Here is a 26334-nt window from a genome sequence, read left to right on the forward strand (position 1 = left end):
TGTTGGTTGGGTACAATAATGTGATATTTGGGACTACTTTACTTTAAATCAAGCATGTCAAACAGTCTGGGCCGTATGCAGCCCACAACAAATATTTTTGCAGCCCATCCAATACAATGGTATGTAAGATGCGTTTTAATAAAATTTTTGTAACTTAATTTTTTTCAATATCCTGCCTGTTATACATAATTATTAATAACAAATTACAACATTCGCTGATGACTGATTACTATAATTGTGTTGCCTTCATTTCTCTTACTCGCCTTATGCGCAGGCGCACCATTTCTCTCCACTAATACTAGCAGAGAATATTTTAGCAGCCGATTGCCACGTCATTAGTCTCGGACTGACTTGTTTGGTGTGCACGATAGGAAATGTTTCGCTTTGGAGAACAAGAAAAATAGGTTTATTTGTGTTACGCTTATTAATTTGTGCAATTATTCAGTGTATAAGTTAATGTTCAAGAAAAATATTAACTTTTATTAAAATGTTCCTTTATTTTATGTTAATGATTACTCATTTACTTCAGCCCTTTGTATTCAGCATGTCTCTATCAAAATAAAACTAAATTTCTATGAAAATTAAAGCTTTTGTTTTTTTGTGGCCCACATAAACTTAAACCTTGTTTATTTGGCACATGTTAGCCTTTGAGTTTGACATGCTTGCTTTAAATTATAGCTTTATTTTTAAATAGAAGTATCTTTAAACTATTAAAATGATAGCAAATGTAGCTGAGGAAATAACTTTTTTAAAAAAAATTTGTTTTATTGATTTTTTACAGAGAGTAAGGGAGAGGGATAGAAAGTTAGAAACATCGATAAAAGAGAGACATCGATCAGCTGCCTCCTGCACACCACCTACTGGGGATGTGCCTGCAACCAAGGTCGCAGTATGCCTGGAATCGAACCTGGGACCTTTCAGTCTGCAGGCCGATTCTCTACCCACTGAGCCAAACTGATTAGAGCTGAGGAAATAACCTTTTAATGTATATTTTAGCATTGTGGATTTGGGCTCAAAAGACTATTTGAGCCCTGACCTGTTTGGCTCAGTGGATAGAACATCAGCCTTCAGATTGAAGGGCCCCAGGATTGATTCTGGTCAAGGCCTGGACCTTGGTTGCAGGCTTGATCCCCAGTAGGGGGCATATTGGAGGTAGCTGATCAGTGTTTCTCATTGATGTTTCTAACTCTATTCCTCTCCCTTTATCTCTGTAAAATCAATAAAATACACTTTTAAAAAAAGAGACTCTATTTGAATATTGACAGTGTAGTCATGAGTTAGCCAGACTTGCATGACTGAAGCTGCTGATTACTAATCTGTATATATATTTGAGTTTACATTTGGAGGTCTGTATTTTATACAGTTAATGTTTAAAGTAAATATGTAATATGTTTAGGTAGTTGCCATGTTTTGATCTTAAAGAGCACTTAATCTTTGTAGTTTGTGTCAAACTACAGTATTCCATAATGTATTTAAGAGTATATGGATGGTTCTTTACACTTTTGGTTTAAACAAATATAATGATATACTTTGAAAAATAATTATATGTGACATTTATTCAAGGGAGTTAAAATTGATCTACTCATAGTTCTGCAAGATTTTTGTTTTCAGTTTTTAGATTTAGATTTTTAAAGTTGATTTTTAGGGAGAAAGAAAGGGAGAGGGAGAGAGAGAGAGAAACATCAATATAAGAGTGAAATATCGATGTGAGAGAAGCATATCGGTTGGTTGCCTCTGCACAAACTGAGATTGGGTGGAGCTCACAACCTGGGCATGTGCTCTGTTGGGGAATTGACTAGCAACCTTTCCATTCATGTCCAACCAACAGCCACACTGGCCAGGGCTAGATTTAAATTTTTATTTACTTTTGTTATTTTTCCTTGCCCAAGGATATTTTTCCATTCACTTTTAGAGAGAGGGAAAGACAGAAATATCGATGTGAGAGAAGCATATCGGTTGGTTGCCTCCTGCACAAACTGGGAAGGAACCTGCAACCAAGGTTTGTGTACTTGACCAGAATTGAACCCGGGACCCTTTGGTCCGCAGGCTGATGCTCTCTCCACTGAGCCAAGCTACCTAGGGCTAGACTTAGATTTTTTTTTTTTTAAACATCAAAGCTTATCTAAGAAATTGATACACTGATGTGGTATACATCATATACATATTCAGAATTTTAAATAAAATAACTTGTTTTAGTGATTCATATTTCCCAGTGATTTCTGATTCTCTTTTCCCCCTTCCTAAAGATCTTTCTCCTTTCAGTGTTATTGAGAGGAATGAAAGAAAGATTCTGATGTTTCTAAGTATTTCACTCAAAACTATGTTTTTCTTCTATATAAATGTTTCCTTTACCTTTAATATTGTAAAAAAGAAGTTTTTAAAAACTTTTCTGGGCATGGACCGTACCTGGGAGTGAGGGATGGTGAAAAGAGAACAATTTATCTTCATTACTATGATAATATTTTTATACCAGAGGCTTGTTAGTGCTGTGAAATACCCCTTAAAATGTGTTTAGTCAAATGATTCCTGAAGGTCAGAGAAAGTATGTATATATTGGGGTGGAGGTATATATTGATTCATGTCTACTTATTAAGCCAGCTTATTCTAGTATTGTTTGATATGCTGAAAGATATGAAATGGAAAATTGATTATTGCACGGGCTTTGAAAATATTTTATGCTATTCCAACATTTAACAGATTTTAAACAAAGACTTCTTTTGTGCTATAAATTAAAGTTAATACCTAAGTAAAAGAAAATATAATTGTGGACTTATTAATGCTAGGAAATATTCTAAACACTACATGTGTTATTTCTTTCAGTCCTCACAGCAACCCTATTAAATAGGTACTGTTATAAGATCCTGTGCATTAGAGAGAATTGTCCTAAAGCAATCCCAGTTTCAGGAACTGGAATAACATTAGGCAAGTATGCTTTTCATCCAGAAGTATTGTTGCTCCTTTAGTTGCCTTGGTACCTTCACATGTCCTGGCAACTATTCTCAAGAGACTCCCATTCAGTAAAACATCTTGCAATTTCTGTGTGATTAAAGAGTGGATTCAAATAGGTCACCAATTTCCTATAACATTAATAATTCATTTTGGAAAATAACCTCCCCTCTTTGTCAGCTGTTTCCTATTTTCTCCTCTAGTTGACATCCTGTAGGTGGATGGCTAAGGAGAGGTGGAACGAGGAGATACCAGGAAATGAAACTGGAATCCCAGGCTGCAGGGATAATAGGATGCTCCACTGCACTTCATTTTGCTTTTCATGAAATAGTGTAGCTGTTCAGTCTAAGCTTTAACTTTACCTAGAAGTATTTTACTAAAGAATTGGTGTGTTTACATTATTGCTTTTTAAAAATATATATTTTTATTGATTTCAGAGAGGAAGAGAGGAGAGATAGAAATATCAATGATGAGAGAGAATCATTGATCTGCCTCCTGCATGCCCCCCACTGGGGATTGAGCCTGCCACTCAGGCATGTGCCCAGATCAGGAATCGAACCATGACCTCCTAGTTCATAGATGCTCAACCACTGAGCCACACTTGCCAGGCTACATTACTTCTTGACTTGAGTGCTCTTTATAAACTTGTATATAATAATAGCAAGAATCAAAGAATAAGGTATTTGGGGGAAATCATCTTCCTGAATATTCACTATGGTTACAGCTTTAGTGCTTAAAGAACAACAAAAATGATTCAACCCTTCAAAAGCATTATTTTCTGTTACTTAATCATAGAAACAATTACAGCTTTTATTAGATTTTTGTGATTGGTTTAACTCTGAGTAATATACCACATTTGGACACAAATCTGAGTTTTCAGAGAATGATTTCACCCTGGGTGGTTTGGCTCAGTGGAGAGAGCATGGGCCTGTGGACTGAAGGGTTGTAGGCTGGATACCCGGCCCTGGTTCACACCCAGGGGGAGGCAACCTATCGATGTATCTTTCTCATGTCCCTGTTTCTCTCTGTGTGCCTCTCCCCCTTCCACTCTCTCTAAAAATAAGAGAGAAAATATTTTCTAATGAGGATTGACCCAAAAAAAGGAGAGAGAATGATTTTCAGTTTGGTTTTTACAATTTAATGTTTCACAATGCACTGATTAAAAAGCCATTTGGTCTGTAGCTTTCTTGCAAAAATGAAATAGTTAAATACCAGTCATTCTATTAGATACTACGTGTTTAGGAGTACAGGGGTTTATTTAAGTAGTACTGGCTTATTGCCAGCATTAGTTACCACTACATTCAACTTAATACACAGTAAGTTAGGATGCAGATATCAGTAGGTTTATATGTAAACATAGAAACATGTATCTTTTCAACTCTTTAAGTTGTCTTTCATAACTTTTGTGTGGTAAATTTTTACAATTCCCAATTTCTTAATCTTAGCTTTCCTATTATATACTGTATATATTCACAATTTGAACATTTTTATTGAAAACAGTATCATAATTTGGTTGTTTTACATAATACAGAATTTTTAAAGTGTAGTTTTCATTTTTAGTGTTTCTTACTAATATTGGGTTTGGCATTTAGATAATTCTTTTAAAGTTTCTACGAGGAAATTAATTTTTTTCAAAGTTACATTTATTTTTTTAAAGCCAAGGCATAAACTTTAAAATTTCCGAAGACTGCATCATCATCTCTAGAATAATAATAAAGTAATATTACTTTTTTTTGTAGGGGATGGCAGATAGGTACTTTGGACCTGTTGGTAATGATGGCCTGAGCTAAACTCCTAATTTGAAGGGACACCCTTCCGCATCAGAACACAGAATGCTGAGGAAGCTATGGCAAGTATGTGTTCCGATGCTTTGGTAAGGTACTGAATGTGCTCACTCCAGATCCCATGACACTCTCTTTGGCTCAGGTTTTAAAAGCTTTTTTTAAATGAACACAGATATAGTCCTCACACTTTTGTAAGAAATGTACATTCAAACTTTAAAAATACAGGAAGATTGGCTGCTTCAATTTAAACAGAAACAGCATCATACATCATAATACATCTATGCGCTATATTTTAATTGATATTTGCTGAAATCCTTTGTTTCAGGCACTATAACAGTGATACAAGACAAATGAAGGTCATGAGGGCAGAGACATTTCGTGTGGGGAAATAGTTCCAGAAATTTCACTTTTTTGTGTTTTTTTTTGCCTATATCCAGAAAAATGCTTCAAGAACAACTCCTGAAAATATATTTTCAATATATAGTCTAGTAGTAATAATTATAATTATAAAATTCGATATTAAAAATTAAATAATATAAGTTAAACATACCCCAATTTAAATATTTAAATAGATTTTTACATAATTACATGTATATTTTATTTACCTGATATATATTGCTTTTATAAGAAGCATTAGATTACATAGTATATTGTTTGAAATATTTATACTTTAGTTCAATTTTTTTTAGATGATTCCCAAAAGTACTAAGAAAGTTTACATAACCATTAATATGGTGGTTCGCTTTTAATTTTAAAATTGAATTCTTACAAGTTGACATTACCAATCTAATTTCTATCATATTTCAAAATATTTTTTAAAATTGAAGGATTATATCCTGAGGGAAATAGGTAACAACTACTATATTTTGTCAAAGGGGTGGGGGGAGAGATAATAGACAGATGAATGGTTTTCCAGCTTCTTGATGATAATCTCACTGGAAATCAAGAATAGCATTCTTTTTTTTTTTTAAATATATTTTATTGATTTTGTACAGAGAGGAAGGGAGAGAGATAGAGAGTTAGAAACATCGATGAGAGAGAGTCATCGATCAGCTGCCTCTTGCACACCCCCTACCGGGGATGTGTCCGCAACCAAGGTACATGCCCTTGACCGGAATCGAACCCGGGACCCTTCAGTCCCCAAGCCGATGCTCTATCCATTGAGCCAAACCGGTTTCGGCAAGAATAGCATTCTTGTGTTAGACCGTGTGTTAGTCTGTGAAAGACTTAACACACCTCTTTGAGAAAAGAAGGGGAAAGCTATTTCAGCAGAAAATTACTTTTGGATCATATAAACTTAAGTAAAGATAGGAGATTTCATTATAGTTCTAGTTTTTATATCACTCTCAATAGGTTACATACCTACTGACTTCCCAGGAGAAGGCAGCAAACCAGGATGTTAGTGTCCTGGAGACCTTTCAAAAAGACATTTCACTCCTCAAATCTGGAGGCAGAGCTTGCCAGAGAAATCTGTCCAGCTTGGATTCTTCCTTTAATCATTAGCAGTATGAAGGTCAGCTTTCTCAGGTGGAAAAAAACAGGAAAGAGGATAGAGTTACTAAACCTGTAAGCCTTAATTAGCATTAACAAAGGGATCTTCTGAAATTAGATTATCTTTGGCCATAATTTCTTAGATGCTTTCATTTTTGTCATATTCGTTCCTGCCTATATTCATCTTAATACTTGAATTTTGATTGTCTTGAGACCACTTTGGAAATTTACTTAATAATTCTAGGTTACAGAAAATTTAAAAAATATTTGTTGTGGGTACAAATTTGGGTTGTCGATTTCTTATTTAATTTTAAAAAATAACTGCTGTTCCTGAATATTTTTACATTTTAGCTTTTTAAAAATGCCTCAAGTGTGTAAAGGCTAAAATTTGTTTTTTAATAAAAAATATCCTCTTAGGCTTTTTTTTTTGACATGGTAGATATCCTTTGTTTTAATTTGATCCCATTATTCTTTGTTTCTAATATTATTTCAGGCATTCTGTCATTTTGATGGATTTCTGACTTCTGGTTTGAATACAAACATGTACAAGTAAGTATTTTCAGCTGGCTAAACAGAACTCTGACTCAAAGAGGGAGAAGTGAAACTAAGTAAAATAAAGAGTTCAAAAGCTTTTCAGTGTATGTATGAATATTTAGTCCAAAGGATTCTCAGTTTGTATATTTTAGCCACCCTAAGCACAGTTTTATTTAGTTGGTACTAGGTCAAAACTAACATGATCCTTAAAAATTATAGTTATATTCTAAATGTTCTTATTTGACCCAGAATTGGTATAAAAAACAAAGTTTGTTTTTATTCACATAAAACTTTACCAAAATAACATGCTTTTGTGGCTAACTAGGCCAATAAACTGCTATCTGTTAATAATTTAATTTGAAGTATAAGACAGCCAAAAAAATAGAGGCTTGGAAAATTCAGTGTAGCTATAACTCTGCTTAATTATAAACAACGTTGAACTTTTTTTTTTTTAGTACTAAGCATAAAATTTGAAGCAATCCACTCACTTTTTATAGTGTATACCATTGAGAATTTATATTTTAAACTCTTTAAAAATGTAACACCATTTGCTGAAACCGGTTTGGCTCAGTGGATAGAGCGTCGGCTTCGGGACTGAAAGGTCCTGGGTTCGATTCCGGTCAAGGGCATGTACCTTGGTTGCGGGCACATCCCTGGTAGGGGGTGTGCAAGAGGCAGCTGATCGATGACTCTCTCTCATCGATGTTTCTGACTCTATCTCTCTCCCTTACTCTCTGTACAAAATCAATAAAATATATTATAAAAAAAAATGTAATACCATTAAAGTATAGTTTTCTCTTGGAACAGAAATAATGATTCCAAGTTCAAATTTGCATTTGCCTTCTTATAAAGACTAATGCTTTGAATGAATTTATCTCCCTTGTTTTAGTCTTACATAGACCACAAATTTAGATATACATTGTTCATGCATAAAACTGATTTGTTACAACAGAATTATGGATGTTGGTAAATATTCGTTGAATATTCATTGTGCCATTTTATTTGGTAGAATGTTTGATAATTAAGGATGTTTTAATATTCTAATGACTGATGTGATTTTATTAATAAGGATTTTACCATTGAAAGTAATCTACCATAAAGCAAGCACAGTTGTTTTTTTATAGCTCCTCTGTAAATGAGTGTTCAGTAAGGTAAAATGTATGTTATAATATACAATACAGATATATTTTAAAGGTGGGATTTTTCAGTAAATATTATTGGGGCCTTGATAGGCACTGTATTGGGCCCTGGGAAGAGCTAAACAGACATTCTTTCTGACCATGTAAGAAGAATTGCTATTAGAACTGCCCCAAATTTTTATACTGTGATGAAGTAAATTCTGCTTTCATTGAATGCTTTTCTGGAGAGAAATTTTATTGTGATAATTTTGACGGGTTTAGGATCATGAATTGATTAAGGAGCAGCCTACCTTCAGGAAAAGAGCCAGGATGCAGCTAGGACCATGAAAATTGGCTTGGCCTAGATCTACACCCTGGAGATTATGATGCTCTCTCTCTCTCTTTTTTTTTTTTTTAATATATTTTATTTATTTATTTATTTATTAATATTTTATTGATTTTTTACAGAGAGGAAGGGAGAGAGGTAGAGAGCCAGAAATGTCAATGTGAGAGAAACATCAACCAGCTGCCTCCTGCACACCCCCCACTGGGGATGTGCCTGCAGCCAGGATACATGCTCTTGACCGGAATCGAACCCAGAACCCTTCAGTCCACAGACCGACGCTCCATCCACTGAGCCAAACTGGTTTTGGCTATGGTTGCTCTTGAGGGTTCTTAGAACCAGTCTGGCTTCTCAGACCTGGGGCGGGAGCTCCAAAAAATATCTGGAAAACACCTGAATGATATACAAAAATGACCATAGAAGTATTTTAATTTATTTGCAATTTTAAGGCCTTAAAACCATTGTTTGTTATATTTTGTAATAAAGCAATAACAATATTAAAGAAAATTTGTAAAGACTGCACACAAAATTTACCTATTTTGTGAAAATTTTATTTTTTTTATATTCTCTCATCTTTGTCCACATGTAAATGGATAATTTTTTATATTTCTTAACTACTCTTTTGATTTATCATTTTTTAAAATTTTTTTTATTGATTTCAGAGAGAAATGGAGAGGGAGAGAGAGATAGAAACATCAATGATGAGAGAGAATCATTGATTGGCTGCCTCCTGCACGCCCCCTACTGGGGAGCCAGTTCACAACCTAGGCCATTGGCTGGAATAGAACCCGAGACTTTTCAGTACTTGGGCCCACACTCTATACACTGAGCCAAACCAGTAGGGCTTGATTGATCAGTTATTTTTTTCAAATATTTCTCAACTGAAAGATTAACTAAAAATGGTTTTCAAACATAATTATATTTACATGTTGGATCCATTTAGCATATAATTTTTCCTTTATTGGCAGACTTCATTTTAATTGTGTTTTAATTGCAAAGCCACTTCACTACTCAGTTGTGCAACTGAACTCTAACCCCCTTTAACAGGTAAATAGTGCAAGGTTCCCCAGATTGATTTTTCGTTCTGTTTCCAGTTAACCTTCAAATAGAGGATAAGATGTATGTCAGCTAACAGTGATTTCTGTATGGCAATTTCCCTGTCCCAGCCTTACTGCACTTTAATGACAAGGACATGAATTGGAAGCACACCATAAAATTTCTAATTCTGTATTTTTACCCCTTCTCTGCTTTTTCATTCCATTTGTGTGGATTGTTAGCTGATTAAGTTCCTTGAGAGAGAGAGAAAGCAAGGGAGAGAGAATATTACTAAATAAATAGTATTGCTTCATCTCCCAAAAGAATTTTTCAGGAACTGGAAAATAGTATTAACTAGTTACATAGTATCAGAGTATATGAAGCATTTTATTTTGATCAGCCTCTCAAGTAGATATTTCTATTCTTATTTTCTCCAGGGCAGCCTTCTCTGTGTCTTTTCTAGAAACCTCCTACAATGTGCTCATATAGTTCCTGATACTTCCTCTCTTGTTGCATTGATAATAATTATTCTAGTTACTATTATTTTGTGTTTTTTGGTAGAAAAAACCATAGCAAAAATATACTTAGGCAGGCTGGGAGCGGCCAGGCCCGGAGCAGCCGGGTCTGGTGCGGCCAGGCCAGGAGCAGCAGCTGCCAGGCTGGGAGCGGCCAGGCCCGGAGCAGCAGCTGCCAGGCTGGGAGCGGCCAGGCCCGGAGCAGCTGGGTCTGGTGCTGCCAGGCCCGGAGCAGTGGCTGCCAGGCTGGGAGCGGCCAGGCCCGGAGCAGCAGCTGCCGGGCTGAGAACGGCCAGGCCCGGAGCAGCCGGGTCTGGTGCGGCCAGGCCCGGAGCAGCGGCTGACAGGCTGGGAGCGGCCAGGCCCGGAGCGGCCGGGACCGGAGCAACCGGGCCCAGAGCAGCCGGGTCGGGTGCGGCCAGGCCTGTAGCAGCAACAGCCAAGTCTAGAGCAACTAGGTCAGGAGCGGCAGTGACCAGACCTGGAGCAGCTGGTTGTGGAACAAACCAGAGCAACAGAGGGCAGGCCCGGAGCAGCCAGGCCCGAAACAGCTCGCTCCTCGCCTGTCCCTGCCCACGGCTGCCTCTCAGACATGGCTGGAAACTTTTGTGGGAACTTGAGGGTCTGCTGAATCAAGTGATGAAGGCTTAGATCTGGATGTGTTGAGTATAGAGCGCTGGGTTGTTGATCTGTGAGTGCCTTGGGTGGGGCCTGGATGAGGCTGGTTGACCTATTTGGAAATGTTTTTGTGTGAAGTGTATCATTGGGCATGTGGAGGTATTATTGATATGAGAAAATGCTAAGTAACAGATTTACTATCTGAAAAGAGATTTACTATCGGGGAAAGGGAGGGAGGAAGAGACTGAACATAAACTGTGCACCTATGGATGAGGACAATGGGGATGGGGAGGGGGAAGAGGGTGGGGTGGGAACCTGGTGGAGGGGGAAGAAATGAGGAACCTTTGTAATAATATAAACAATAAAGATTGATTAAAAATATATATATATACTTAGGGCAGTGAAACAAGGAAGGGCATAAGAAGGAGCAACAGGAGAGCCTAAGCTGGGTTGCTTTGGCTCCTGGGAAGTCAGAGAAAAGGGGGAAAATGTGCCTTGGAGACAGGTTTATGGGGTTAACTCAGGATGAGCTGCCACTGCCCATTGCTCCCCTGGTTGCAAGTCTCATGAGGGTTTCTTAGAGTTTAGGGTAGGGGTGTCGAACTCAATCAGAGAAGGGGCCAAAATCTAAAATCCAGCCTAAATCGCGGGCCGAATGGTTTACTGAACAGTCATAAACTGACAATGTCATAAACTGACAGCGGAGTGCAGTGATGACAGCGCGGTTCGGGCCACATTGCAAGGCCTGGTGGGCTGGATTTGGCCCGCGGGCCTTGTGTTTGACACATGTGGTTTAGGGGATACCTGCTGGGGGTATGGGAGGGGTTGGAGAGGTGGAAGGAAATGTCATGGGTGTGCTCCATAGAGGGATAGTGCATCTAATTATTTACTGACTCTTCCTTGCTCAACTGCTACCTTGTTTCCCTGAAAATAAGACAGTGTCTTATATTAATTTTTTCTCCCAAGTTGCGCTAGGTCTTATTTTCAGGGGATGTCTTATCTTTCCATGCGCTAGGTCTTATTTTCGGAGGATGTCTTATTTTCGGGGAAATCCGGTAGTACCTGACAGACCAGAGACTATTTGTCTTGGTCACTGCAGTATCTCTAGTGCCTAATACAATGCCTGGCACATGATTGATATTCAACAAATAGTTGTTGGGTGAATTTGTTGAATTGGTGTTGAATTGTATGTGTTCTTTATAAATTTTGGATATTAACCCCTTATCCTATGTATATCTTTGATTTTTTTTGGTATTAGTAGACCCCAATTAATATAACCTATGATTCTAGGAGAATAGCAGTCACAAAATTGCTTACTCCCCTGCCTTAATCTGTTCTCCTTCACTGGCAAACATAGATACTGCTTATTTGTACTCCACTTACTTGAAGCTATTTGAGGAATTCCCTGTTTTTATTTATTTCTTTAATATATTTTTATTGATTTCAGAGAGGAAGGGAGAGAGAGAACAAAGAGATAGAAACATCATTGATGAGAGAGAATCAATGGTCGGCTGCCTCCTGCATACCCCCCACTGGGGATGTGCCCTTGACCAGAATCGAACTTGGGACCCTTCAGTCCGCAAGCTGACGCTCTATCCACGGAGCCAAATCAGCCATTGCAGGAATTCCCTGTTTTCAATTAAAAAAAAAAAAAAAATCAAACTTCTTTGTTAACACAAACAAAATAGTGGTGTCCCTATTGAATTGAATAGGGAAAAAGGCATTAGCTTAGTTTATATCATTTAGTTAAGAAATAGTTTGCAATTTAAAATTTCTTTTTATTCCCTTAGAAATCAAAGAAATTTTATAGAAAAAAAATGAACGATACCTTTGCGAGTAGAGAATTTGATTATTGCGACTACAATTATTACTAATTGGAATAATTGGAACTCAGGGAATAAGGGGCATTTAGTCCAACTTTTCATCTGTTGCTTAGACCTATCAAAGGCTTTGTAGTATGTATTTGAATAATCTCAGTGAGGAGGTTCTTACCACCTTCAAAGGCAGGGCATTCTCTTTTTGGACAGCTCTGATTCCTAAAAACGTTTCTCCCTTTCCTGAGTCAGTGTATCTCTGCATAGAGGACTTGTTTTGCTTTATAATCTTTGAAGTAAACTTTTTCTCCTCAGTTCAGCTAGGACATGGATCATGCTAGTAAATGAATAGTTCCAATTTGTGGTAGAGAATAAGACCCTTTACTCACTTTATTCATTTTTTATTTCTTGTAGACTTCAAAAGCTCATCAACTTTACGTAATTTAGCATCAAAATTTTGAAATATTTAAATGTATTTGTATGAATATAATGCACTTTTTCTTGATGATTTAAGATCATTGTTATGAATTTCAGGTACTCTTCTCTCTGGTGATGCCCTCATGGCATGTGGAGTTTTGTAGGACTGTTTTCCTATTCATTCTTATTCAGTTAAAAGACATTTAGTGAGTCACCACTTCCTGGCTTTTTACATGCAAAGAAGATATAGAAATGAATGAGATTGCCAAGACAGCTCAGCTGGGAGAACTTTAGATTAAAGATAAAGTTCATTGGTTTGATCTAGAGTTTCAGGGGCTTTGTTATATCTCAACTAGAGGCCCGGTGCATGACATTTGTGCACTCGGGGGGCAGGGGTGTGGAGGTCCCTCAGCCTTGCATATTACCCTTTTATTATATAGGATAAAGCTATCACATAGAAAAGGAAGAAATAATGAAACACACATCTATAATGAGGACTATGTTGTGGGACAGAAATGTAATATTTCTCTACTATAATATGGTCAATTCTAGACTAGAAGATAAACCGGGGAGGAGGGTGAACTATAAGGCAAACAGAGAGATCATCCCGCCAAGTACACAAACAAGTGCTCTGGTATAAGGGTCAGCCTGCATGGAGGGTCCCTGGCACAGCAATCATTTCTGCTGGGCTTAAAGCATATGGAAACAAGAGTCAGGAGATTGGGTTGTGAAGGGAACTCTGTGTGGCTTCAGGAGTTTGGACTTTATTCTTTCATAAATTTTAAGTCAGAAGACTGATACGATTAGATTTTAAAAATAAATTCTGGTAGCACTGTGGAAAATAATCAATAATAGTGTTCCTAAAACTTTGATCATACATATTATATCTTTGCTTCTTTGCCATATTTGGGCATGCTTTTGGGATGATGAGATAGACCAGCAGGAGCAGGCATAACTGATGGACTGAATTTCTTATATATTTAATGGCCATAGTCTCTGAGTATCTGTGACTGCCTTTTGTGTGTGTGTGTGTGTGTGTGTGTGTGACTGCTTTTTGTAGGTTTTTTTTTTTTTTTTTTTTTTTTAATATATCTTATTGAATTTTTACAGAGAGGAAGGGAGAGGGATAGTAAGCTAGAAACATCGATGAGAGAGAAACATTGATCAGCTGCCTCCTGCACACCCCCCACTGGGGATGTGCCACAACCAATGCACATGCCCTTAACCAGAATCGAACCTGGGACCTTTCAGTCCGCAGATCGACACTCTATCCACTGAGCCAAACCGGTTTCTGCTGCTATTTATAGTTTTAAAGTTTCTCCCTTGTTAACTGATTATCATTTCACATTGGTAATACTCTTGGCAAAGCAAACTTGTTCCCCAGCATCCCTTCCAATGTATAGCTAGCTGAAAAATCCAAATAAGCCTGTGGACTGACCCATGAATATAGTGCATGACCTTCAGTGAGTTGGTTTGGAGACATCTATTTTAATCCTTAGAGGACTTTTTTCCTGGTTTTGATCTTATTTCAGATCTTTATAACTAAGCCATCCAACAACTTCATATAAGTGAAATATAACTGTTATTCGTTTAAAAGATCATAATCACTCATTTAAAAACATTTTTAATTTTATTTTAATGTAGGTGATTGGAGTTGTGCTTCAGAAATTCCAGCAGTTCAACAGTATTTTATCTGCCAACAATAAATTCTTTACTTGATCGAACCATGAAAAAGCTGCTAATGAGACTTGTTGAGCATAAAAACGGACCTGAAGAACCAAAAGCCATTGTTTTCAAATGAAGAATACTGAGTAGTTTTCAGCCTCCATGCTTTTGAATCACCACTGAGATTTCCCCCATAACATCAGAATGGCGAGCAGGCGAAAGTCAACCACACCCTGCATGGTCCTTGCCAGTGAGCAGGATCCAGACCTCGAGCTGATATCAGATTTGGATGAAGGGCCTCCTGTACTCACTCCTGTAGAAAACAGCAGAGCAGAGAGCATCTCAAGCGAGGAAGAAGTTCATGAATCTGTGGATTCTGACAATCAGCAAAATAAAAAAGTTGAAGGTGGTTATGAATGTAAATATTGTACTTTTCAAACTCCAGACCTAAATATGTTTACTTTTCATGTGGATTCAGAGCATCCCAACATAGTGCTAAATTCCTCCTATGTTTGTGTCGAATGTAATTTTCTCACCAAAAGGTATGATGCACTTTCTGAGCATAATCTGAAGTACCACCCAGGAGAAGAGAATTTTAGGTTGACTATGGTGAAACGAAATAACCAGACAATCTTTGAACAAACTATAAACGATCTGACTTTTGATGGTAGTTTTGTTAAAGAGGAGAACTCAGAGCCGGCTGAATCTACAGAAGTTCCTTCTTCAGGAATTCCTATCAGTAAAACTCCCATCATGAAAATGATGAAAAATAAAGTGGAGAACAAGCGTATTACAGTTCATCATAACTCAGCTGAGGATGTTCCTGAAGAGAAAGAGAAAGAGATCAAACCAGACCTTGAAGAAAGTGTGGAAAATCCTAGTTCTTCAGCTTCTGACTCTAATACCAGTACTTCCACTGTCAACAGAATACACCCGAATGCTGCCAGCACGATAGTGGCCCCGGCAGCGGTTCTTCCTGGACTGGCACAGGTGATAACCGCCGTGTCAGCTCAGCAGAATTCCAGTCTGATTCCCAAAGTCTTAATTCCTGTGAGTAGCATTCCTACCTACAATGTTGCATTGGATAACAACCCCCTTTTGCTTAACACCTACAAAAAATTCCCTTACCCAACCATGTCAGAAATTACTGTTCTTTCCGCTCAAGCAAAATATACAGAGGAACAGATCAAGATATGGTTTTCAGCCCAACGTCTAAAACATGGTGTGAGCTGGACTCCCGAGGAGGTAGAGGAGGCAAGAAGAAAGCAATTCAACGGAACAGTACACACTGTACCTCAGACCATAACTGTTATTCCGACACACATTTCCACGGGGAGTAATGGCTTACCATCCATTCTACAGACATGCCAAATAGTTGGTCAGCCAGGCCTGGTTCTTACACAAGTAGCTGGAACAAACACCTTGCCGGTAACAGCGCCGATAGCCTTGACAGTGACAGGGGTGCCAAATCAAAGCAGTGTACAGAAGAGTCAGGCCCCTGCTGCTCCGCCTCCTGCAGAAGCAAAACCAGCAGCAGTAGCCAAAGCAGCAGCAACAGCAGCAGCAACGGCAGCAGCAGCAACAGCTGCAGCAGCAACAGCCACAGCAGCAAAAGCACCACCAACAGCAGCAGCAGCAACAGCTGCAGCAGCAACAGCCGCAGCAGCAGCAGCAACAGCAGCAGCAGCAGCAACGGCAGCAGCAGCAACAGCAAAGGCAGCAGCAGCAGCAGCAGCACCAACAACAGCCACGGCAGCAGCAGCAGCAGCAGCAACGGCAGCAGCCGCGGCAACGGCAGCAGCAGCAGCAACAGCAGCACCAACAGCAATGGCAGCAGCAGCAGCAACAGCAACGGCAGCAGCAGCAGCAACGGCAGCAGTAACTGCAAAGGCAGCACCAACAGCAGCAGTCCCAACTTCTCAGGCTGTCAAACACGAAACCACACCCGCAAACCCTGATTCATTTGGCATTCGGGCAAAAAAGACTAAAGAGCAACTAGCAGAATTAAAAGTCAGCTACCTTAAAAATCAGTTTCCTAGTGACTCAGAAATCAGCAGACTTATGAAAATCACAGGCTTGACAAAAGGAGAGATTAAAAAATGGTTTAGCGACACGAGGTACAATCAGAGAAATTCAAAGAGTAATCAGTGCTTACATCTCAACAGTGATTCCTCCACTCCCATTATTATAGACTCCAGTGATGAGACCACGGAATCCCCAACCGCTGTTACTTCACAGCATAAACAATCCTGGAATCCTTTCCCCGACTTTACTCCCCAAAAGTTTAAAGAAAAGACAGCAGAGCAGCTCCAGGCCCTTCAGGCCAGTTTTCTCAACAACTCCGTACTGACAGATGAGGAATTAAATAGGTTAAGAGCGCAAACCAAACTGACCAGGAGAGAAATTGATGCTTGGTTTACAGAGAAGAAGAAATCAAAAGCTTTAAAGGAAGAGAAAATGGAAATAGATGAAACTAATGCAGGTAGTTCCAAAGAAGAAGCGGGAGAACCTGCTCCTGGAGATGAATCTGGTGCACCTAAGGCCGGGAGTGCAGGCAAGATATGTAAAAAAACACTTGAGCAATTGCACATGCTCAAAAGTGCATTTGTCCGATCCCAGTGGCCGTCATCGGAAGAGTATGACAAGCTGGCCAAAGAAAGCGGGCTTCCGAGACCAGACATAGTTAGTTGGTTTGGGGACACCCGTTACGCTTGGAAAAATGGAAACTTAAAATGGTACTACTACTATCAAAGCTCCAATTCGAGTGGTCTGAATGGTCTGTCTTCCCTTAGGAGAAGGGGGAGAGGAAGACCCAAAGGCAGGGGAAGGGGAAGGGGGAGAGGAAGGCCACGAGGAGGCAAGAGAATGAACAACTGGGACAGGGGGGCGTCACTCATAAAATTTAAAACTGGAACTGCAATACTTAAGGATTATTACCTGAAGCACAAATTTCTTAATGAGCAAGACCTTGATGAACTTGTTAACAAATCACACATGGGCTACGAGCAGGTCAGAGAGTGGTTTGCCGAAAGACAGAGAAGATCAGAGTTAGGTGTAGAGTTATTTGAGGAAAATGAGGAGGAAGATGAAGTTATTGATGATCAGGAAGAGGATGAAGAAGAAACAGATGACAGTGACACCTGGGAACCCCCACAACATGTGAAGCGGAAGCTTTCTAAATCAGATGACTGAAATGTAAGTTTTAATCCAAGCATATATTCATCAACCACACACATTTAGCCATCTCCACTTTTGATAGTTTTCTTAAATAGTTTTTCTTTTACCTAATAAGAGAACTAGGTACTAGGAGTATAGCCAAAAATATGTGATTAGCATTTATAGCCTGATTATTATGATTGTTCTGTTTAATATGTAGAGTTTAGTGTTTTTTACTTTGTTTTAAGGGAAAGTCAACCCATTTTCTAAGAAGGGAGACTGGTGGGTATGAGGGAATAAACAGATACTAAAGATAACTAAAAAGTAGTTTTTGTAACCCTCCTCCACTAAAGCTTTATTTTTTGCCTATTTAAGGAAATTAAAAAAGGAAAACTAAAAAGAAGGGGGAAAGTATACCAAAGAAAGGAAAGACTTGCCACAGGGGTGAGGATTGCTCAGTTTCAAGAAACTAGGTGAAAATGGTATCCTTTTTCTTTCATGGTATTACCCCCCCAAACTATTAGATTTTTAACTAAAGTTTAAAATGCTTTATGTATTAAAAATAACTCAATATTTTTTCTATTAAAAGCCAAAGGTCTATTTTAGGCCATATATAAGTTCCATGTTTACTTGGATGGCATCTGTTTTTAAAAACTGTAATATAGCCGAAATTGGTTTGGCTCAGCGGTAGAGCATTGGTCTGCGGACTGAAAGGTCCTGGGTTCGATTCTGGTCAAGGGCATGTACATTGGTTGCTGGTACATCCCCAGTGGGGGGTGTGCAGTAGCCAGCTGGTCCATGTTTCTCTTTCATCGACGTTTCTAGCTCTCTATCTCTCTCCCTTCCTCTCTGTAAAAAAATCAATAAAATATATTTTTAAAAAAATAATAAAAACTGTAATATAAATTATTTCTGTTTTAGAGATCAAAAGGTAAACATCAAATTTGATATTAAATTAACTCAATTGCCTAAAATGTCTTTTCCTTCTTTGATATAAAATAAACCTGCTAACAGCAAAAATGCTGTATTTAGTTAAAAATATCTCCCTATAGTCATAAAAGTGCAAGTAAATATGCTTTAAATATAAAGGTTTGGCATATTCCTTAAATCGTCATTCTTTTATAGGTTGGATTAATTAAAATGTCACTACAGTTGCATATCAGATATCTAGTTTGGAGTTAGGACTTCAAATTTTTTTTTTAATATATTTTATTTTTTAAAAATATATATTTTATTGATTTTTTACAGAGAGGAAGTGAGAGAGATAGAGAGCTAGAAATGTTGATGAGAGAGAAACATTGACCAGCTGCCTCTTGCAGACCCCCCACCGGGGATGCACCCGCAACCAAGGTACATACCCTTGACCGGAATCGAACTCGGGACCTTTCAGTCCGCAGGCTGACGCTCTATCCACTGAGCCAAACCAGTTTCGGCCAATTATATATATATATACAATATATACATACACATATATATGTGTGTGTGTGTGTGTGTGTGTGTGTGTGTATAATTGATTTCTTTAAGAAATCAATATTTTCTTTATATATTCTTTATATATATTCTTTATATATATATAATTGATTTCTTTACAGAGAAGAAGGGAGAGAGAGAGAGAGTTAGAAACATTGATCAGCTGCCTCCTGCACACGCCCTACTGGGGATGTGCCCGCAACCAAGGTACATGCCCTTGACTGGAATCAAACGCTCTATCCACTGAGCCAAACCAGTTTCGGCAAGGACTTCAATTCTTAATACTTTTGGAATTCAGTAGCATTGTTCTGTTCTTTACTCTCAGTTTTTGAGTGTTCCAGAATAAAACTGTACTTTTCAAAAAAAACAATGCAGTTTTCATGAAATGTTTGTATATGTCTATCAGTAGTCCAAAAGCATCTTATTATCTGAAATTACTGCAGTGTTGTCAGATTGTAAGGGAGGAAACGAGGCATAGACTCTTATGATCATATGAGCATATTTATGTATTTCCCTAGCTTTTTGCATCCCTATCCCAGCCTCTACTTTTACCCTCTTTTTCTGCACAGTATCTCCTTCATTCCCCCATGGCTTCCTTCATGGTTTTATTTATTTTGTTATAACAATTGCTTATAGAGAGCTGAATGTGTCCCAGACACTATTCTTACTGTTTAGCAATCCTTTTCCAAGTTTTCTTTTCATGAACATTTTTTTTTTCAGGCAGAGAAAAAGATGAAACTAAAAATGCACTTACTTTAGAATAAATCTCATGCACTTACTTTTGAATAAATCTCATGTTATAGAACAAACTGTATTGTAGGTTATAAGTTAAATAGCTTTGTACAGCTTTATCCTGAGGCAGTCCTCCATTTCCTAATGTCAGAACTCTTCAGGACAGGCTTTCTTCTGACCCAGATGCATAAAATATTTTTAACAGGCTTTTTCTGTTTTTATTGCTAGACACAAGAATGTGCACTCAGCCGAGATTAAAACAACAACATTTTTGCTGCAATGAATTGTTGTTGTAGTAACCTCTGCAGTGATTTTTTGGGGAATTGCAGTCTTCTAAAACTAATGTGAACTTTTTATATACTTTAGTTTGACTCTTAAGTTTGTGTGGATAATTATTATATTAATACTTTAATAGGTACTATGGTAAAATATTTCACACAAAGCCACAGTTTTCAAAAATTGTGTCATATAAGTTATACGTGTACTTTTGTGGTAAATATGCAAACTTGCCTTGCTCTTAAAATATGCAAAAGTCTAGCCCTGGCCAGTATGGTTTAGTGCAGTGGTCGGCAAACTCATTAGTCACCAGAGCCAAATATCATCAGCACAACGATTAAAATTTCTTTTGAGAGCCACATTTTTTAAACTTAAACTTCTTCTAACGCCACTTCTTCAAAATAGACTTGCCCAGACCATGATATTTTATGGAAAAGCCACACTCAAGGGGCCAAAGAGCCACATGTGGCTCGAGAGTTGCAGTTTGCTTAGTGGATAAAGCGTCTACCTGTGGACTGACGGGTCCCAGGATCAGTTCCGGTCAGGGGCACATGCCCAGGTTGTGGGATCAACTTCTGGTTGGGAGTGTGCAGGAGGCAGCCAGTCAGTGATACTCTTTCATTGTTGATTTCAAGGTTTCTATCTCTCTCTCCCTTTTTCTCTCCTCTGAAATTAAAAAAATATATATTTTAAAATATATATATGCAAAAGTCTGAAATTATAAAGACATTAATTAACAAATTATTGGCTTAACAAATTAAGTTTTTACCCTACAAAAGAATTCACTGTAAGTTTCCTCTCAATAGTTACTTTTTCATTTAAATATAGTGCAACTTACCAAAAAAAGTAACCAAACCTTTCCAAAATAGTTATTGCAAAAAGTGAGATACAGTAGTACCCCCTTATCCTTCCGGGATATGTTCCAAGATCCTCACAGATAGTACCAAGCCTCTTATAAACTATGTTTTTTTCCTGTACGTATGTACCTATGATAAAGTCCAATTTATAAATTAGATACAGTAAGTGATTAACAGTAACTAATAAAATAGAACAATTATAATATCCTATATAATAAAAGTCTAATATGTTAAGTGTCTAGTTATCCGGTCAACCATTCAACCAATCAAAGTGTAATATGTTAATGATATGCTAAGGATGCTCAACCGCTCGCTATGACGTGCACTGACTACCAGGAGGCAGACTGGTAAGTTAGCTTGCTGCTGGGGTCCGGCTGATAGGGACTGAGTGAAATGGGCTGCACATGCCCTGGAGCCCTCCGGTGGTCTCTCCCCAACCCTGATCGTGCACTGGTGGGGTCCCTCAGGCTGGCCTGAATCCTCTCGCAATCTGGGTCTCCTCAGAGGATATCAGAGAGTTCGTTTCAGCCCAATCCTGCAAGCCATGCTGAGAGACCTCACTGATGCACGAATTCGTGCACTGGCCTCTAGTACTGTAATAAAAGTTATGTGAATGTGGTGTCTCTCTCTCTCTGATAACTGATCAGATAATCCAGAGGACTACTCAGTGGCAAATGGGCAGGTAGTATATACAATATAGATCTGCTGAACAGAGGGATAATTGATGTCTTGGGCAGGATGGAGGGAGATGATGTGAGATTTCATCATGCTGCTCAGAACAGCATGCAATTTAAAACTTATGTTTATTTCTGGAATTTTCCATCTAATATTTCTGGGCTGTGGTGGACCACAAGTAACTGAAGCCACAGAAAGTGAAATCATTGATAAGGAGCATTACTGTACATTTGTGTCTTTTGCACAGTCCAACCTTGTACAGTAAGTCCTCACTTAATTTTGTCAATAGGTCTGTGACTATAAGTGAAGTGATGTATAAGGAAACCAATTTTACCACAGGCTGATGGATATAAGCAAAAATTAATTTCCTGCAGCATCTCATTATAACAAAATGGTGTTGAACAAATCAAAGTTGTTTGAGGACTTGATGTATATAAATAGAAAAAAAATACAAGAGTTTAGATTTGATAGTTTACTTATTACAGATACTGACAATGAAATATATACTTACTAATAATTTTAAATTATTTCATATAGGTATATGCAATATAGGTAAAAATTATTACATATAGGTGAAAATGACTTTAAAGCAAGTCTAGTATATGCAGAACATATACATAGGAATTGCACACAGAATCTAGTGCATTATGTATTTGGAAGTGATCTCAGTATTACTGAGTGATTACAGAGGATGTGCTTTCATGGCTAATTCTATTATTTTTATTTCTAAAAGAGGTAGACATTAAAGTATGATTTCCTTTAAATTTTTAGTTTTTTATTGTGTGTGTTTTTTTGTGTGTTTTTTTATAGCTGCCTAAAACGTTGGAGGAGAATCAATTCTTCAACTCAAGCTATCTGATTTACTGTGAATGGGCCCAATCTTTAATGACACTGAAATTCTTTGGGAGCATACACATTCTCAAAAAATAGGATCCAGTACCCAAAAGAAATGGAACTTAATGTTGTGCCAAAGTTAAACTACTGCAGCTGGTGGAAGTTCTGCAATGTAAATAGAAGACATTAAAAAAAAAAAAAAACTTGTAAAAATTCAAATTTTAATACATTTTTATTCAGATAAGATGGAGACACTCTGATTCTTGGACTTTCAGAGGGGGTTTAATGACCACTAGAGATTGTCCTCATATTTTGTCTAGTGTAATACTGTATATCTGGTGAGATGGACCTTATTGTCTGTATTCTCTGATATGTTATTAAGCTTATACTTTGAGTGACCAAACAGTTCCCAGAGTAAAAATGGTTGGAAACAGGAAAAAGAAAAACCTGATTTATTTCTGTCATTTATCAGGCCCTGCATGAAGATGAAAAGTTATGCATGGGCTTATACATTTTCAATGTAAGTGAAAATACAGCCTTTTGATACATGTTGGCACAATAAGATTTTGTGGTATTATTGGCCCTTAATGATTAGATCTTTCATGGATACCACTATTACTACTTGTAATGCTTCTGTTACTTGTTTCATTCTAAGCTGAGTTGGATTTTTATTAAATTGAAGATAACACTGAAAAAGGAGAAGAAACTGGCATAAGAATTTGGATGGGGTGACCCTCTGAAGTGAATGCTATGCCAATCGTATGGAAATCAAATGTTTGTATAGGTGTCACATCAGAATTTTCAAGAATTATCTTTCAGTGAAATTCAACTTTGTGTAATAACTTCAGTGAATAGAGAAAAAATTCTTAACTGATCATAATGAATTAGAAGTCAGCTTTTCAGGAGACTGAAAGTTCCTACTAACTTATAAACTTGTAAAAACCGGTGCTGTTCATTCATGTTGAGAAGGACCCTTTCTCTTGTGACTAGGGGACCATTTTTCAAAATGTGCTTTCTTCATAGAAGAAATGTTCAGTTCAATTAGCTTTGTATTTTATTTTATTTATTTTCATTTACTTTTATTCCTCACCTGAGGACATGCTGAGAGAGAGAGAGAGAGAGAGAGAGAGAGAGAGAGAGAGAGAGAGAGAGAGAGAGAGAGAGAGAGAGAGAGAAAGAAAGAAATTGAGAGAGAGAGAAATTGAGAGAGAGATTGAGATTGGTTGCCTTCTGTAGGGCATGTGCCCTGACTGGGATTTGGAACCAGGAACCTTTCGGTGCACAGAACAGTGCTCAACCAACTAAGCCACTCTGGCAGGGCTCAGTTAGCTTTGTGTTTTAAAATGTTGGGGGTTTTTCTTTGTTTTTTTTTCTGAATGACCAGATGTAGTGGGCTTGGCCAGTTTAATTTAATGGATAATAAATATTAATCTCATGTTTTTACCTAAATGTTTGTCAGCTAATGAAAATGTTATGAAAAAGCCTTGAATATGCATGCTGCTTTCATTTTTATAAACTTTTCATTTTTTAACTATAGCTTTATTAGCAATTCCAAAATGCTGCCATTTAGCTGATTTCTTCGCTCAGACAGCTGGCTTTGTGGGTGGCTTTTTCATACTACTGTTAACTTTTTTAAAAGAAGCAATGTAAAGATAGTAACAATTTAATGCACTAAACTGTTCTTTCTTTTACACATTGAAGAACTTCTTAAAGCTCTCTGTATTATAATAATTAAATTGCTCCTTTTTTTAAACCTTGCTAATGTGGTCTGAGTTTTGCTTGGTAATAATTTTCATGTTTTCAAAATTTGAAATATCAAGTATTAGACAAGTATAAAGCCATTGAATATACTTATATTTCCCTTACAATATGTAACTTTGTATAGTTGTTAAAACTATTGAAATGTTCCTTAATTAAATGGCCCTCAATTCTGCTCTGATGTTTGCTAGATTTTAAATTTATTTGTTTGACAGAGCAAAAGGGTTGTTTCCAAAATAAATGCTAGCTGTGATTAGTAGTTTTCAGTGATTTCCCCCTCCCATTTTATTAACTTTATTTTTAATCTGGTAAAATACACATAACAAAATCTACCATTATATCTGTTTTTAAGCATAAAATTCAACTGCATTAATTATATTCATAATGTTGGGCAATCATCACCACTATTTCCAAAACATATTCATCATTCCAAACAGAAACTCCGTAACAATTAAGCAATAACTCTCGATTCCCCTCCCCCAGCCCCTGAAAACTTTTACTCTACTTTCTGTTTCTATGAATTTGCCTGTTCTTGATATTTCAAATAAGTGGAATCATAACAATACTTGTCCTTTTGTGTTTCGCTTATTTCATTTAGCATAATGTTTTTAAGGTTCATTCGTGTAGCATATATCAGAATCTCATTCCTTTTTATGGCTGAATAAATAATCCTCTGTGTGTGCACCACACTTTGTTTATTCATCTGTGATGGATGGACCTTGGGTTATTTCTACATTTTGGCTAGAAAAATGCTGTGTTGAACATTTTTACAGACACTGACATATAAAATTATCTGATTGAGTCACTATTTTCAGTTATTTTGTTTATATACTTAAAGTGGAATCTCCACCTTAAGTATATATATATATTACAGAGTAGTTTCACTGCCTGAAAAATCCTGTGCTTCTCCTATTCATCTTTCTCTTCCCCAAATCCCTAGTAACCACTAATCTTTTACTATCTTCATAGTTTCACATTTTCTAGAATGTCATTTGTAGTTGGAAGCATATAGAGTGTAGCCTTTTTATTTACTTATTTATTTAAATATATTTTATTGATTTTTTTTACAGAGAGGAAGAGAGAGGGATAGAGAATTTTTAAAATCTTTTTTAAAGCTTATCAACTGGACACTTAATATGTGCCAAGCACTAGGTTGAGAGAATTACTTGATTAATCTCAGTCCCAATGGACAGTCCATGAGGTAGGTAGATGCTATTATTATCCCCATTGTATTGTTGGTGAAACTGAGGGTCACAAAGGATCCGATTCACACACAGAGTGTCAAACCTGAACCGTCTCTAGAGTTCTCGCCCTTAACCATTACCTAGCCAGTGTCTTCACAATATTGTTACTCAATAAATGTTCATCAAACTGAACTAGAGATTGTGAGTTTGGGAGTCCGGAGAGAAAAGCAATGCCAGACTGGCTGTGCACATATCTGGTGCTGGCAGACAGTGTTTGTCTTTGGACAACAGCCTGTGATACTGGAATGAAAGGAACTGAGCTATCCCCTGAGAAAATTTTGTTTGGCACAAGACTTGCCAGCCTGAATAAAAGGGCATTAAATTGAGATTTGGAGTGGGAGTGGGATGGGGGAGATGCAGAGAGGCTAAAACTCAGCTACATACTTCATATGACAGCCAAGGGAGTGACAGGGAAATAACCTGCCACCATGGGCACCATGCACAGTCAGTGCAAGAAAGTACAGCCCAGATGTAGTAAGATACATATGGAGTTCTGTATCATTAGATTACTCATTCATTCAATAAATGCGTACTGAGCACACAATAGACTGCCTCACTCTCCTGTCTCAGGCCATGCAGCTGGCTCTCCTTTTTGCTTGCTCAGCCTCAGCACCACAGCTTGCTTTCTGCTCCTCGTTCTTGCTTTTCAGAAGTTCTTGCTTCCACCTGCAAGGCTACCTCCAGATGTCCTCTTGGCCAGCTCCTCTTCACTCCGGGCTCAGCCCAAAGACCACCTCTTCACAGGTGCCTTCTCCAGCCACCCTCCCTGAAGCAGGCTCTTTCTCACCTCACTCTCCCACTTCCATGTACAGCACTTACCACAGTCTCAAACTACTTTGTTCATTTATTTCCTTGTTATTTGCCCACTAGAACTTGAGTTCCATGGAGCAAGGATCTTGCCTGTCTTATTTATCACTATCCTCCACTCTGAGGATACAGTCCTTGGCTTAGAGCAAGTCTCAAGAAATTTTAGTTGAATCAATGAATGTACCTATTATAAAAATGTACCGACTATGGGAAATAAATGAGAGAGCTCAGTATGCTAAGATCTA

General features: G+C 37.7%; 1 protein-coding gene across 6 annotated transcripts in view; it reads left to right on the forward strand.

The window, feature by feature from the left end:
* Positions 1-24038, forward strand: part of ZHX1 (zinc fingers and homeoboxes 1) — a 28292-nt gene extending 4254 nt beyond the window's left edge. For 2 of the 6 annotated variants that reach the window (XM_084864835.1, XM_084864838.1), the window contains exons 2-5: positions 4686-4799; positions 6715-6770; positions 14260-17475; positions 22257-24038. In XM_084864835.1, coding sequence (XP_084720961.1) covers positions 14485-17472 — 2988 coding nt within the window. In that variant the 5' untranslated portion in view covers positions 4686-4799; positions 6715-6770; positions 14260-14484 and the 3' untranslated portion in view covers positions 17473-17475; positions 22257-24038. Of the gene's footprint in view, positions 1-2820; positions 2923-4685; positions 4800-6714; positions 6771-14259; positions 17476-22256 lie in introns of all 6 variants that reach the window. The other 4 variants (XM_084864837.1, XM_084864836.1, XM_084864839.1 and 1 more) reach the window with 4 other exon arrangements.
* The last annotated feature ends 2296 nt before the right edge of the window (positions 24039-26334 follow it).

The sequence above is a fragment of the Pipistrellus hanaki genome (assembly GCF_964339955.1).
Source record: "Pipistrellus hanaki genome assembly, chromosome: 17".
In the NCBI taxonomy this organism is placed as follows: domain Eukaryota; kingdom Metazoa; phylum Chordata; class Mammalia; order Chiroptera; family Vespertilionidae; genus Pipistrellus; species Pipistrellus hanaki.